This window comes from Thermobia domestica, chromosome 17, assembly GCF_964235325.1.
Source record: "Thermobia domestica chromosome 17, izTheDome1.hap1.1, whole genome shotgun sequence".
Lineage (NCBI taxonomy): Eukaryota > Metazoa > Arthropoda > Insecta > Zygentoma > Lepismatidae > Thermobia > Thermobia domestica.
The window spans coordinates 92,675,210-92,689,537 of record NC_137470.1 but is presented as its reverse complement, the minus strand read 5'-3'; the positions used below and the strand labels follow the sequence as shown (position 1 = coordinate 92,689,537).

Below are 14,328 nucleotides of genomic sequence, written 5' to 3'. Positions count from 1 at the left end.
AAGACGGTTTTTGTTTTTCCAAAATTTGTTCTATTTCTGACCAGAATAGTGTTTCGTTGTTCTCCAGAAACCGAATCCGTTTCCACAGAAATAGATTTATGTTTTTTCCAAAAGTTTTCACCGCAACCATTTCGGTTTCGGTGAAAAACCGAACCGGTTTTTGAAGAAAACCGAAACCGATTTCGATGAAAAGCAGAACCGGTTTTGTTGAAAACCGAAATGTTGGTTTTTCGGGTTTCTAGAAACCGGTTTCCGGTTGTTATAAAACCAGTTTTATCCCATCCCATTAAGTACCTAGGTATTTTCAATAATTCTCGATTACCAGCTGAAGCTGTGGCTTAAGCTGGTAACTCTTTCTTTCTGTCACTATGTGGGTCAAAGGATATCTGTTTGGAACTTGGACATTTTATGTCACCAACTATATGAGAAGACAACTGACAAACAGTCTATACATTTGCAGTTTAACTTAGCTGTACTTCCTCCTACAACAGGAGCCGCTCGTGAGCATTCACTCCGAGCTTTTATCAAGTGCAGCAATGGCGTGGTGTTAATATGAACATTTTACGCTAGGTTTGAAGATAGTCAATAGTTTTCTGTATCCCACACCAACTTCGAAGTCCGCTGTTCTTGAAGACTTACTACATCTTACTTCATGTTCCTTGAACCGACGCCTGTGAAAAAAGTTCTGAGTGCCGGAGAGGTATGTTAAAATGCTCAAGATTGTGTATGTACTGCGTATGACATTGACGTACCGACAGGAACATAGAAGATGAAATGGAAGTGGATGGAGATTTGTTAATTCCCGGAAAGGAAATCGAAGAAGAGACATTCCAAGATGCGAATCATCCTCGTCTGGAATACATTCAAGTAAACGTAAGTTACTTTCACATCAAAATTATCTAAGTTTAAAATCTTTACATAATAAAGAATTACCTTTTAGGCCTTTTCCTAGTTCAAACTTTACGAATTTTTATACGTTACTAAACATGATTTTTTTCAAAAATTTTGTATACACGTCAAATTCCTCCGACTAATTTCGCTTGCTAAGAATAAACCTTTTTGTTTTTCAAACATCCCTCAAATTTTGGTATTTTCCCTTTTTCCCCTTCCCAAAAACAGTCAACATCGAGGTTTGTAAGAGATATTGAAGCCTTTTCAAACGCCTATCCATTGATAATTTAACTCAAAACTTGTGGATGCACAGGTGAAAATTTTGCAATATTTCTACAGGAGAGAATTGTAGCGTTAAGCATTACATAAACCTAAGTTTAAAATCCCAGTTTTAGAAAGTATTAACATTGTGTATTTTTAACGTTTTACTGAGAAAGGTTTAGAAAACAATTTGCGCATATTTTATGTTTCTTCTCCCTACGTTATTGTAATAAGGATATTTTTTTTCATTTCTGTTCTGAGAAAGTTTGTGGAATTTCCCTTTTTCCCTCTAGGGAAAGGTGAAATTTCCTCAATTTTCCCTCTAGGGAAAGTTGGAATTTCCTCAATTTTCATGCAATAAGAAAAATAGTTAAATATCTTTTCAATGAGGTATAGTTTATATATCTGCTATGTTTACCTGTATTATAGTCAGTTAAAGTAAATGCTACGTTTTCCACGAAAACTTTTGGAAATTGGGTAGCCAATATGGCGGTCATAGTGATCAAACCGGACGCGGAATTTTATGAGACTTTCTCTGGGTTGCTGAATAGGATATCATGATCATTTTAGAAAAGGTTTTGGCTTTTTCTTTTCTTCTTGATCTCCCTACAATGTTGTAATAAAAATCCAAAAACTCAATATTTCACTTCTGTTCTGAGAAATTTTGGAGAATTTCCGTTTTTTCCCTTTCGGGAAAAAGTAAATTTCCTCAATTTTTTTACACAATGAGAACAATTATTTAAATATCTGTTCAATGAGGTATGGTTCATATCTCTGCTGTGTTTACAACCTGTATTATAGTCAGTTAAAGGGAATACTATGGTTTCCACGAAACTTTTAGCATTGGAAATCGGCTATCCAATATGGCGTCCACAGTGACCAAACTCGACGCGGGATTTTTTGGGACTCTTTAAACTTACCGAATAGAGTATCATGATGATTTTAGAAAATGTTTCGGCTTGTTTTTTTGAATGGCCTGGTTCAAACCTAACTGCACTGTATTATATTGTTTTCACGCTATGGAGGTCAACACTAAGACCGCAAGTACCAGTAAATTTTCCCCTTTCCGGATTTAGTAGAATTAAATGAGCGGGATAATTCCTTTTAGAGGTACTAAATCGGTTCCAAAAATCATTTGTCACTATCTATTACCTTCTCTTGTTCTATGGATATCATTGTTGAAACCGGAACCGGTTTATCTCTATCACTTTTGGTTTGTATACAGGACTAATGGAGAAATAGAAGCTATTCTGGGAACACTCAATAAATTAAAAACACTTTCCGATATATATAACCGTTTTTGCTGTATAGAGATCAATTTTCAAATTGGAAGTACTCATAAATTTTCTAACATTTCCGTTTTAAGTAGGTTATTAAACATAGCAATGGTATCTTTTCAGCTGATCCAAAGAGCCACTTGTAACTATCTATTACTGTTCTTGTTTTATGGGATGAATCTTGAAACCAGAAGTACTAGAAATATTTTACCACTTCTGTCTTTAGTAGAGTAATACAGGTAAAGATTATATATTTTTCTCGGACTCTAAATCGATTTCAAGAAATCTTTGTTCTATGAGGATCAAATTTAAAACTGGAAAGATATTCATAACAAAGTAGCAATGTTTTTTATTTATCCTAATAACTGATATTGTACTTATAAGACGATACAAAACGAAAATAATGACTGATTTGCGCAACCGAGTTTATCTAATAGGCATTCCAAGTACGAGGTGCTACCCAAAATATCCAAGAACGTCATTGTTAAAATCAGAAAACTGTACTTACGTTTTAATGCTCTCCATTGCCTTCAAAGTAGTCCCCTCCGGTATGTATGCAACGATTCCAGTGTTGTTCCCACTTTTGGAAACACTCCTTTAAGTCTGTAGGGTAAAGGGCGTTCAAGACCCGTTGCGATTCCACTTGGATGTATTCAATCGAGTCAAAACATCGCCTCTCCAACGCGAGCTTCACCTTCAAGAACAAGTAGAAGTCGCACAGGCCTATGTCAGGGGAGTAGGGACGGTGGGGAATTGTTGCCATGTTGTTTTTGGCCCGGAATTCCCTTACAACGAACGAGGTATGCGCGGGCGCGTTGTCATGGTGCAGCAACGAATCTTTCGTTTGCTACAGCTCTTGCGGTTTGCGCTGAACATCTTCCTTCAGTCTCTTCGAAACCTCTCTGGAAAACTTCCCGTTGACATTCTAATCAGATGGAACAAACTCCTTATGCACAATTAATCGAATGTCGAAAAAAATGATCAACATCGACTTGATGTTGCTGCTAACTTATCGAGCTTTTCTCGGCCTGGAAGGGGAGGGCGTCTTCCATTGTGATAATTGCTGATTCGTTTCCGGGACAGATCCAAGATTAATCACCTGTAATGACTCTGGGTAAGACGTTTGGACACTCTCGAACTCTTTGTCGCGGCTCAGTGCACGTTTGAATCCTGAGGGTTTTTTGGTCTATGCTGAGAAGGCGAGTGACAAGCTTCGCTGCAATTCGTCTTATGGTACATGTGAAGTTAATTCACATGTACATACGACAATAGAAATTTGTTACAAACATCGTGAATTGTCTGCCTTCTGTCTTCGCGAATCACATCATACACTTTCATGATCATTTCCGATGTTGTGCATGTTGACGGTCGACCAGAATATTTGTCATCTTGCACAGATTCCCGGCCTTCTTTCAAAAGCTTGAACCACTCAAATGTTCTCTCGCGACCCATGACACATTTATGACTCATACTAGGCCTTAAGGATGACTCTTATGTAATCATGAATTGTTGTCTAAACACGTTATGTTCTCAGACAGTACAAATCAAGGTTGCAGAAACGTAACATCATGTTGTTAGTATTTCCCCTGTGAAGAAAGTCTAACTTGTAAGACCGAGAGAAATTGAATATTTTTCATGTTATTATACATCAGAAATATCAACATCGTAAATAATTAAAAATTTCTTAATTACCTCACCGTGAAACGAACCCAGGACCCTAAATTTCAAGGCAAATGCTCAATCCAGTACCCTAAGGCTGCTCTGTTAAGTAAGAGTCAAAAAACACTCGTGTATATAGCAAATTGCACAAGTTTACGTTTCCAATACTTTACTAACAATAAAACACTTATTTCGGTCACGATAAAATACTATAGTCCAGAGAATTCAAATTTAAATTTAAAAAAGACATACGAACACGCAAAGACGTGAAGAGAAACTGTACTCAAAAGTAATTCGAATCCTTAACTGAAACCTAGTGCCTCAGACCACTTTTTTCAGGTTCACCGAAAGTATCTCCGTAACTTGTCTCTATTATTGTCTCCGTAACTCGGTTATAGTCGTTTTAGTGTTATTTTCAGTAACCTTGAATGACGGGACACGAACACAGATACATCAAGGACATTTAAAATTTCAAAAGCTCTCCCACCGGGAATCGAAGACGGGACCCCGACCACTGAAGTGTTTGATGGGTAAGGTACCTGGTTCGTTCCTAAGGTAAATAAGCTTGAGGTGAACAACATCGTGCTCGTGGGTTTCCGGAACATACGGGACCTCCCTTTTCCTCCACTTTCTCATTCCACGAATTCATCCATGATAATTCACTTGCTTTAATCATGGTCTCCCTCAAGCTAACAGGCATAATAGTGGGACATTAAACGAAATTTCAAACTGTAACCAAAGCGAACCGAAAAAGTGGAATTAACGTGTTTTCACAAAAATATATAGAGAAAAAACATGGGGAATCGTAAGTCCAGTCAAAAGTGAAATTTAGTTTCTTCTCTACACCAAACTATAGATATGACAGATTTAATTCTCGTACTCTGCATTTGGTTCCTAAGTAGTCGCCCTTACCTGGTTAAGGACTTATGTTCTGCACGATACAACTAAATCCATTTATTCAACGTACTGGAGAGAAATTAGTGCCCACTAATAAAGGAAGTAACATACAATCCAGAAAAAATACAGAAATAACATATTAAGCAGTAATTTCTGCGTGCAAGTTCAAAAGTACGCGAACAATAATAATAATAATACTAATAATATTAATAAATTAATAATAATAAATGTTTACATTAACAGTATAGTTGTCTATTATTATTATTATTATTATTATTATTATTATTATTATTATTATTATTATTATTATTATTATTACCCTACTTTTGAGTTTGCACGTAGAAATTACTCACATAATATGTTATTATTTCTGTAATTTTTTGGATTGTATGCTATTTCGCTTATCAGTGGGCACTAATTTGTCTCTAGATCGTCGAATAAATGGATTTCGTTGTGCATTTTGGTGTAAATAACCTTACAAGAAGAAGCCAGTTCGTTCCAAAGGTGAAGTTAGTAATAGTTGGGGTGTAAATTCATGTGGCCTGATAGTGTAGGGGTAACGTAGCGGACTTACAAGCAGTATACGTATCCAACTTAAGCTTAAATCCTGTTCACGCCGAAGTTGCTTTTTAACAAAATGTTCGTGAAGAATCGATGTCTCATACTAGACGAGCAATCCTTATGAATATGGAAGCAAACACCTGTATCATGATAGAGACGATTTACGAATGTTGGTTGGAAAAGGGCAAGGAAATTACCAGGACAATCGAAACACTTCATTGATTAGAAGCACTTTTCGTGTTATCGTTCTCAGAAGGAAACTCCTCACAATTAGTTAAACAAAGTTTGAGAAGAGCAAACGTGAAGTAGTGGTTATCGTGCGAGACTTTCACGTGGAAAATGCAGGTTTGATTCCCCGCCAGGCAGTATCATTTTTTTCGCATAAAATAATACCTATGCCACTAATGTCCATTATTCAGTGTTTGTCTCTCTTTCCGTCTCGTGTGGATGTTTGTTTTGCGCTGTTAGGCTTTTATATTAAGCTTTACATTATGTAACCTTTTTCATTTTTTATGAGTTTTTTTTTTGGAAAAAGGAGAGAAACTGCTTTCCTCTGATATCTATTTCTTACCATTCGTCTTGTTTGAACTGCTTAAGTAAGATTATTTTGTAAATTTTTATGTCATCCATTGCCCTCACGATAATAAAATAGTCATTCTTAACCATTTATTTTATTTTTTTTAATTTGCAGTTTCCCACACTGTTATATTTGCAACAAAATTGAGGCTTGGTCCAACGCCTTTCCAATTCTCAACCACCCCAACGACTGTGTTTTGGGGTTGCCTATTATTGCAGCAAAGGGAGAATTGCAAGTGGTAATGCACTTTTGGAATCGTGTATACATGCCTAAATTGTAACCCATCTCTAATCAAAATCGCAGTACCTAAACGATTACATGCTGAATTGTTTTAAGCTTGATATGAATTATCCACACTCACCAATTCTGAATCCACGTCTTGTAGAAAGCCACTTTGATTTCGGATTTTAGCAACAAAAAAATCAGATAGAACTTAATATTGTCTCAGTGAACATTAAGGTCAACACTAGAAATTGTAGTACTAGTTGTCATGAAAAAGTAGAGAGATAGAAACACTGTAAACGGCATATTGGCACAAAATAGATAGAGAATGAGAGCAACAACAATAATGCACACCTAGATTTTTTTTACATCACACGGAGATCCACTACATGTGAGTAACATCAGAAATTGTAGAGTCTATGGAAACTAAAGCACCGTCTTCCACCGAAGAAGTAACCTCAAGCTGTAACTGCTTTGAAATACTAGCACGAGTAATCTGGTGAAAAACATCACTAGCGCTTTTTTAATGAATTTTCTTAACAGAAAGAGTAAGCTTACCTTTTTAACACATTTCTGTCTCTTCTCGTCTTCAGAGGGGCTTTTGCTAGGACTATTCTGAGAAGGAACTTGGCCTAAGACAAAGGCGGGATTGCAAGATGAAATAAATTTCTCACAATCAGAAGAACAACTGTTGATATAAACGGTAACACCTGCCAGAGCACTTGTCAGCGGTTATATTAACATCGATGTCAGCAATAGCAACAAATGAGGGTAGAGAGTTAGGTATAGTAGTTACATCTGAGTTTTCAGAAGAATGTGTTTTGGAGACGTTGTAGTATTTGTTGCACTTCCTACTACAACAGATTTGTGTTCAAAACGAACAGAATCTACAGATCTCAAGGTAGCATACTGTTTATTTGCTATTTGGAAATCCATTCTTTATATTCCTGATACTACCATATGACATCAACAATTTAAATGTTTCAACATCAACTACACTAGGTACTGGAGACAATTTGACTAAAGTAAGAGGTTTATCTGCTAGCTCCACATTCACGGTATATATTCCACTTTCATCAGTATATCGTAGAGCATTACTAGTATCTTGAATGATGTATTCACACAACAGCTGGAATATCAACTTAATAAACATTCAACGTCGGTAATTAACTAGTTTAATACTCAGAAATTGGTCATTTGCTAATTTGAAATTGTCGAATATAAAATCATGTATTCCATAATTAATTGAAGTTCACACGTAAGGTATTAACTCGTTTCACTATTATTTAGACTGAAGAAGAAAATAAATAACTCGCATAAGAATGATATATAATAATAACAAGTAACAGTATACTCCATAGGTCTGCTTTCCACCGCTGTTACAACACGACTACATCAGGAGCACAGTACTATTAGCCTTCACTATTTCATCCTCTTACTCTTCTGTTAACGGTGTACCTTCCTTAAATCTGGTATCATACAGTATCCAGTTTCTAAATTTTCTTTTTTTTTTTTTTTTTTTTTGGTCATAATTTATGATTGTTTTCTACACACCACTTGTATATTTACTTGGTTGCAATGTCCACATGATATATTTCTTTTAAAGAATTCGCATGTTCCTTTGTAGCAAAATGAATCTACGATCAATTTTTGGGCTTAGAATCTGGAAGGCAGTTTAGGTTTTTGTGACCAAAAGTGTACCATACAAATCAGCCTCTTTGAGACTCCTTTGCACATGCTTCCTTTTCCGCTATGACTGAGCTTATATGCCAAGAGGCCATAGACAATTTTCCAACAATAAAAAAATAATGGACTACAAAGTTTGCCTCGTATTGCGAAAAATTCTACGGACATTCATGCACCTAGCATACAGCGCAGACCTCGCTCCTTTGAGTTATTACTTGTTCCAATTCATAGCTTGCTTGCTGGGACCGTGATGCTTCAACAATTAAGGGAGTGAAATTTGCAGCCGGTGAGATCATCGGCTTAAAGGATAACATCTATTATCGGCGTGGAATCCAACAGCCGGCAAAGGGTGAATGAAGACGGTCCAACACAAAAGCCTTTGCTTCAAGTATTAGGCAATTTCGTTGCAACTTCACGCGCTAAAATGTGTCCTGAGTATTGGAAAAGAACTGACTCATCCTTGCAGTATAGTGAAATTACGAGTGTGCGTTAAAAATGTAAAGAAGAGTTTACAACTAATTTTACTATTAGTTAGTATTTTTGAATTAAAACATTAAATTAAAATATTAAAACAAGTTTTAACAACTTATAACAAAAGGCACATTTGCAATTTTTATGAAGTGGTCATATAGTAGAATTTGTGAGTTATTGATGTAAAAATGGATTTAATTATGTCTTTCTTGTAGCTGTTTGGATCTTTTTATGAACCGTAAGAAATATTGCTAAAGTAATATCATTCTAATTCATTTTCTTTCTTCTTTTAATAGGAAATTTTCAGTTTTCAGAACCTTCGCATATTATATCTACATGCCAATTTCATAACGTCGTTCAATACTGTTGCCAAATTAAAGCGTTTCCCTAAGCTTCTAAGTTTGACTTTGTGTGAGAATCCAATTCAAGTCATAATTCCTGACTATAGACGTCGTGTCGTCGTATTGCTTCCGAAGCTTAAAATCCTGGATAATACCATTGTGACTCCCAGCGAAAGAGAGCTACTTCCACCTAAGAAAATAAATGACATTAAGCTGGAGGATTTGAGACATTATGAATCCTGGTGTCCGTATGATTGGTCACCAGGTGAATGGTGGCGTTTAATCTTATAATCTCTACCACTTTCCCAAATGATAAATTTTGTGTTATCACATTCAAACCAAAAATTCTATAATTACTTCTGAAATTCAAATCCAATACGTAAATAATGTCAGATCAATACAATTCATTTTCTTTTATTTTCTGTAAGTTCTATGGTGATCTTTAAATAGCAATAAACATATTTTCAGAACAAATTCTCTTTTGGTCAATTCAGCCGCAAGAAATGCCGGTCCCAACCAAGCCTGGGTAAATATTGAGGGCGTACAGTCCTAAAAGATACAAATCCATTATGGGTGAGGGAGAATCGTAAAGGAAACATTGAGACTCGGGCGTTCCCTAGAACCGACGTGGAGATGCAATAACTCACAAAATTGATCGTAAACTTGGCGCTGACAGACAAATGAATATAAATAATATGTTTTATATAGCTTATATTACAAGAAATTGAATATGTTATGTCAAGGGATCTTATAAACAAATATACTTATTTCATTCCTTTACACAAAATCACACCTTGCACGTAGAAACAAAACACTTTCATACAAAAACTTATTTGTATAGTCACAAAATTATTCGTACACCTTGTCCATTTACAAATCTGGAAAATTCAGTTGCGAACCCGTTTCTTCTTATCACCTCGGCTAGTCTGTTTAGCATTGATTGTGCCAACTTCTTTGTAACACTAGGTATAATCTTGAGCCACTCTTCTTTCATGAACGTTTTCAGTTCCGTCAGGCTATTCAATTGTTGCTGCTGCACATTCATCTCTAATTCCCATAATAGATTTTCTACGTGATTGACATCTGGTAATTGAAGAGAGGGTTGCAAGAGTCATTTGTGTGTTCTATCGTGGTGGACACAAGTCATTGACCAGGTAATGACGACTGCTTTGAAACAAATGGAGAGTATGAGAATTAAATCTGTCATATCTGTAGTTTCGTGTGGAGAAGAAACAAACTTGTGAACCAAAGGTTTAAGAACAACTCTATTACATATGCCGAAGATTATAGATTCATATCATCATAAAAGAAATACGAAAGGCGTTTTGAAACGAAGAAATAAAACATACAATTTTGCAAAAGGAAGCAAAGAGATCTTAACGTAACCAGACTAAAGATGAATCGGTTTAGGCGTAATGATCGTGCTTCAGTGGTCAAGGCGCTCGACCAGCAATGTGGAGATTTTTGAATCGAATCCACGTCGTGCAAGTATTTTTTTTTACTTTAGGATTATTGATGCCGATTGATCGGCGATGACACACGTTTTATTATATCCAGATATTTGAATACTCGGATGTTTCAATACTTGAACTATCAAATCTTCAGGAAAAATAGTGGTAATAATAATAAACTACTACTACTACTACTACTACTACTACTAATAATAATAATAATAATAATAATAATAATAAGAAGAAGAAGAAGAAGAAGAAGAAGAAGAATCTCGCAGAAGATTAAAAATTGGGAACATATCATCGCTCAGGTCATACCATTACAAGCACAAACGTGACATTTGGTAAAAATATTTCGGTTTTGTATAACCCATAACTGCCCGAATTAATTTTTTTCTGATTTTATAATAATAATATTTTCAGTTACGGTTGTTGTATGTGATCGTAGTAAATGTGAAAATAACGCGAATTTTTGATGTTATTGTTCTAATGTGTTCGCTGCGAGCGGGCCATATGGACACGCTCGGCAGTTATGGGAGCATTTTGAGCAGATTTCCAGCTTATCTTAAAAATAATTCTGATACTTGTTTTAATATGTGAATTAGAACTTCTGCCTATACTTTCACACACAGCCAGCCCATGCGTGTTTGCAAACACACAGGCACACATAAACATAAATAGAAAACATCAATATAGTAATTTTTGAAGAATAGTTTATTTCTGTATGTGTACAAATGAATGTCAAATTGACAACAATACACACAATATCCTTCCTAGCATACTGTTCTGTGAGCATCGCTCACAACAATGTATTGCACATCAACGCACTTGTCTCTAACAATGTCCTTTTACTATTTGGATGTGTGAAAATCCTCAAAAAATGGGACGCACAATCCAAAATTTCAGTTTCCGCACTGTGTGCGAACAGCCGATGACTTCTTGCTAGCATCACTGGCGCACCTCCTTTTTCTTTCAATGTTTTGTATCAGGTGGTTGATACCATCAAATTTGATACTGTCGGAAAGTCGAGAAGATGAGGCGGCGAAATGAGCAATTGGACGCCCAGCTTCTTTTGGAGCAGACCCACTGCGATTATCTGCCGTTCCCCCAGTGTCTCCATCTGCAGAATCATCATCACTCTGCACGGTAGGATCAAGTGGAGAGATGAAAAGCGAATCAGCTACTGGAGCATCTGTGTGTTCCTGCCTGAAGTGTATATCTCTCTTCGACTGTTTCTTCGACTGTTACTTCTGGAGGATTTAGCTCTACAATCTACTGAAAGAAAAAAGATACTTCTGTAGGTTACATGTAGTTTAGTTTCAAAACAGTAATAAAAGAGAATAACAACTAAAACACTGAGAACTGTTAAATATTTTACGACATATCTCCTACATTTGACAAACTAATTGCTCTACTAATTCTAAAAGGCTCTTTAATATGCATATTTTCCACCCAGACATGTATTCAGAAAGTACTTGTGAAGTGCGTCCAGCGATGTCTGCGAAAATTCTAGCTCGTTCTGCATGTGAAGTGTTTTAAATGTCCTAAGACCTAAAATTAGGCCTATATTTAAAAAAAATTAAACATTGAAGTGACCTCTGGGAAACCTGTTCCAGAACCTACCCCCTCCAAAAAAAAAATATTTGCTTCCATAATTATGAGGTCTTCCATCTTGTTACACATTTAATTACAATAATTACAAAAAAGGAAAAATACGTAGAGTTGTTAATTGTTGTAATAATATATGGCTTTAGATTCATAAACGACAGATGTTTCTGTGAATATTGTTTGCAATAATTTAACTAGACCCACTTTTTACTTTATAGAGTGTAGGGATGCGCTCGAGTCGAGACATGTCTCGAATCTCGACTCGACTCGACTCGAATTCGAGTCGAGATTCGAGTCGAGACACACTTTGTAAAATTCGAGACGAGTCGAGACAAACGTATTTCTCGACTCGAATTTTCGAGTCGAGACACAAGTCGAGTCGAGACGGCTCTTAAAAATCTCGACTCGACTCGAATGTCTCGAAAATCTTTCTATAATTTTTAATATTATTTTGAAGAAAGTATTCACTCAGAAACAGCCTTGAAACCAATTCCAGCTTTTATTCCTTTAGAAAGGTACAGAACGCATAAAATTAATAGTTAATCTTTAAAGATCAAGATTTAATTTTCAGCTCAATTCAGTTAATTAGAACTAATAGTTAATGTCGTTGTATTTGGTTGTACTGTAAATATAATGATAATAATAATAATAATTGATTATCTAGTTTGTATAAAACTATTATCCGTAGTCTAAATCTAGTTTGTATAAAACTATTGCGATAGAGTGAACTTCATAAATTCTCTGAATGAGCAGTTGGTAGTCTATAGTAATTTAGCATAGTTATAATTATTGTGTTTTCGTTCCCATGAACGCAATAGGGTTACGTAACTTCTGGATTATTCGCTTGCCCAACTATTCTGAGGCTTTAATATGTTGCAGCATATCACGAGCTACGGATAATATATAATGTAACATTTGTTGTACATCACATATTATGACACGAGACTATTTTACATAGTATATCTTATCTAATATAAATAAAATAAAGAGTTTGTTTGTGTGTTTGTCTGTCTGTCTGTGCGACCTGGGGACCAGACGAGTGGACCGAGAGTTCCCAAAATTTGGTCACGGGTACCTTAGTCCAGGCCCCAGATCAAGACGAAGCGTTTTTTTTTAATTTCGAACCAGGGGGGTCTCGGGGGGGACGTTTACTGGGACCGACCTGGGGACCAGACAAGTTGACCAAGAGTTACCAAATTTTGGTCACGGATACCTTGGTCCAGGTCCCAGTCTAAGGCGAAGCGTTTTTGTCAAAATTGGAACCAGGGTGTCTCAGGGGGGCGTTTAGCGAGACACGTAGTAAAAGTAATCCAAATTGATCGACATTAGTGTCAAATTCATAGTTTTCACGGTCGCTGAGATCAATGGTGACACTTCCATCAGCGATGACTTGCAAATTCAGCTACTACTGTATGCGGGCCGGGTGTCAGCGGGTGAGGAATACCGAGACATGTATAAATAGCCCATATTGATTGATACTAGTGTCAAATCCTTAGTTTTCGCGGTCACTGAAATGAATGGTGATACTTCCACAGGTGTTGACTTCCAAATACAGCTTCCACGCGAAGAATGGGTATATTAAGCTAGTATTACAATGAATGGACTGCTTGGATGCCAAGAACTAGTACAGATAAGTACCATCCACTTCTATGAATAGGTATTTTTTAAAAGGATTTTTGTAAACACTAAGTTATAAAACAATGAACTACATACAGTAGTTATGGTTTTGGTTCCCAACATAAAAGAAATATGGATTGTTCATGAGATATTGAACTTCAACTTTCACTCCTGGAAAATTTCAATTTTGGAGTTAGGCCACTTGGCATCAAAGCAGTTCACTGTAAGATAAATACATTCCGCACATTAGTAACATAGTTGTTCAGGGGCCTTCGATTTCCATCCTCTCAAATGAAAGCTGAATGATTACTTGATACATGCTGACTATATAGGAGAAATAGTGTATTAAGTTTTCGAGCTTTGGTGCGTATCCGTATTTACACTCTGATATAACTTTAAGTTCACACTCAAATCGAGCTAATTGTTTAATGCATTTCGAAAGCTTTTGTTTTTATGCAGCTCATTAAGGAAAATCTATTTCATAATCGTAACATTTATGTACTAAGAAACTATGAACGTAAAGTGGACTCGACCTAGCCCCGTGGCCGCTGTGACTCAGTGGCACAGCTCTCACCCTTGGTGTGTGAGGACTCTGATTCTGTGTGTGTGTGTGAACTCCGCGGCTAGTGTATGCGTACATAGTCGGAAGCGGTATGTATTGTTTATACTACTTACAACGTTACCCCCACATAAAATATAAATTCACCCTTTCTCCCTTCTCTTTTTCGAATACAATGAACCGACTCTTTTGCTGAAGAACGATGCTAAAAGAAAATTGAAACATCTGTGTCTAAACTTTCTTTGAAGCG

At 36.2% G+C, this 14,328-nt stretch overlaps 1 protein-coding gene across 1 annotated transcript in view; it reads left to right on the top strand.

Annotated features, from left to right (window-relative positions):
- Nucleotides 1–9,214, top strand: part of LOC145674580 (leucine-rich repeat-containing protein 51-like) — a 76,091-nt gene extending 66,877 nt beyond the window's left edge. The window contains exon 3 of the mRNA XM_081744769.1: nt 8,799–9,214. Within this exon, the coding sequence (XP_081600895.1) occupies nt 8,799–9,134 (336 nt within the window). The 3' untranslated portion in view covers nt 9,135–9,214. The remainder of the gene's footprint in view (nt 1–8,798) is intronic.
- Nucleotides 9,215–14,328: the final 5,114 nt, after the last annotated feature.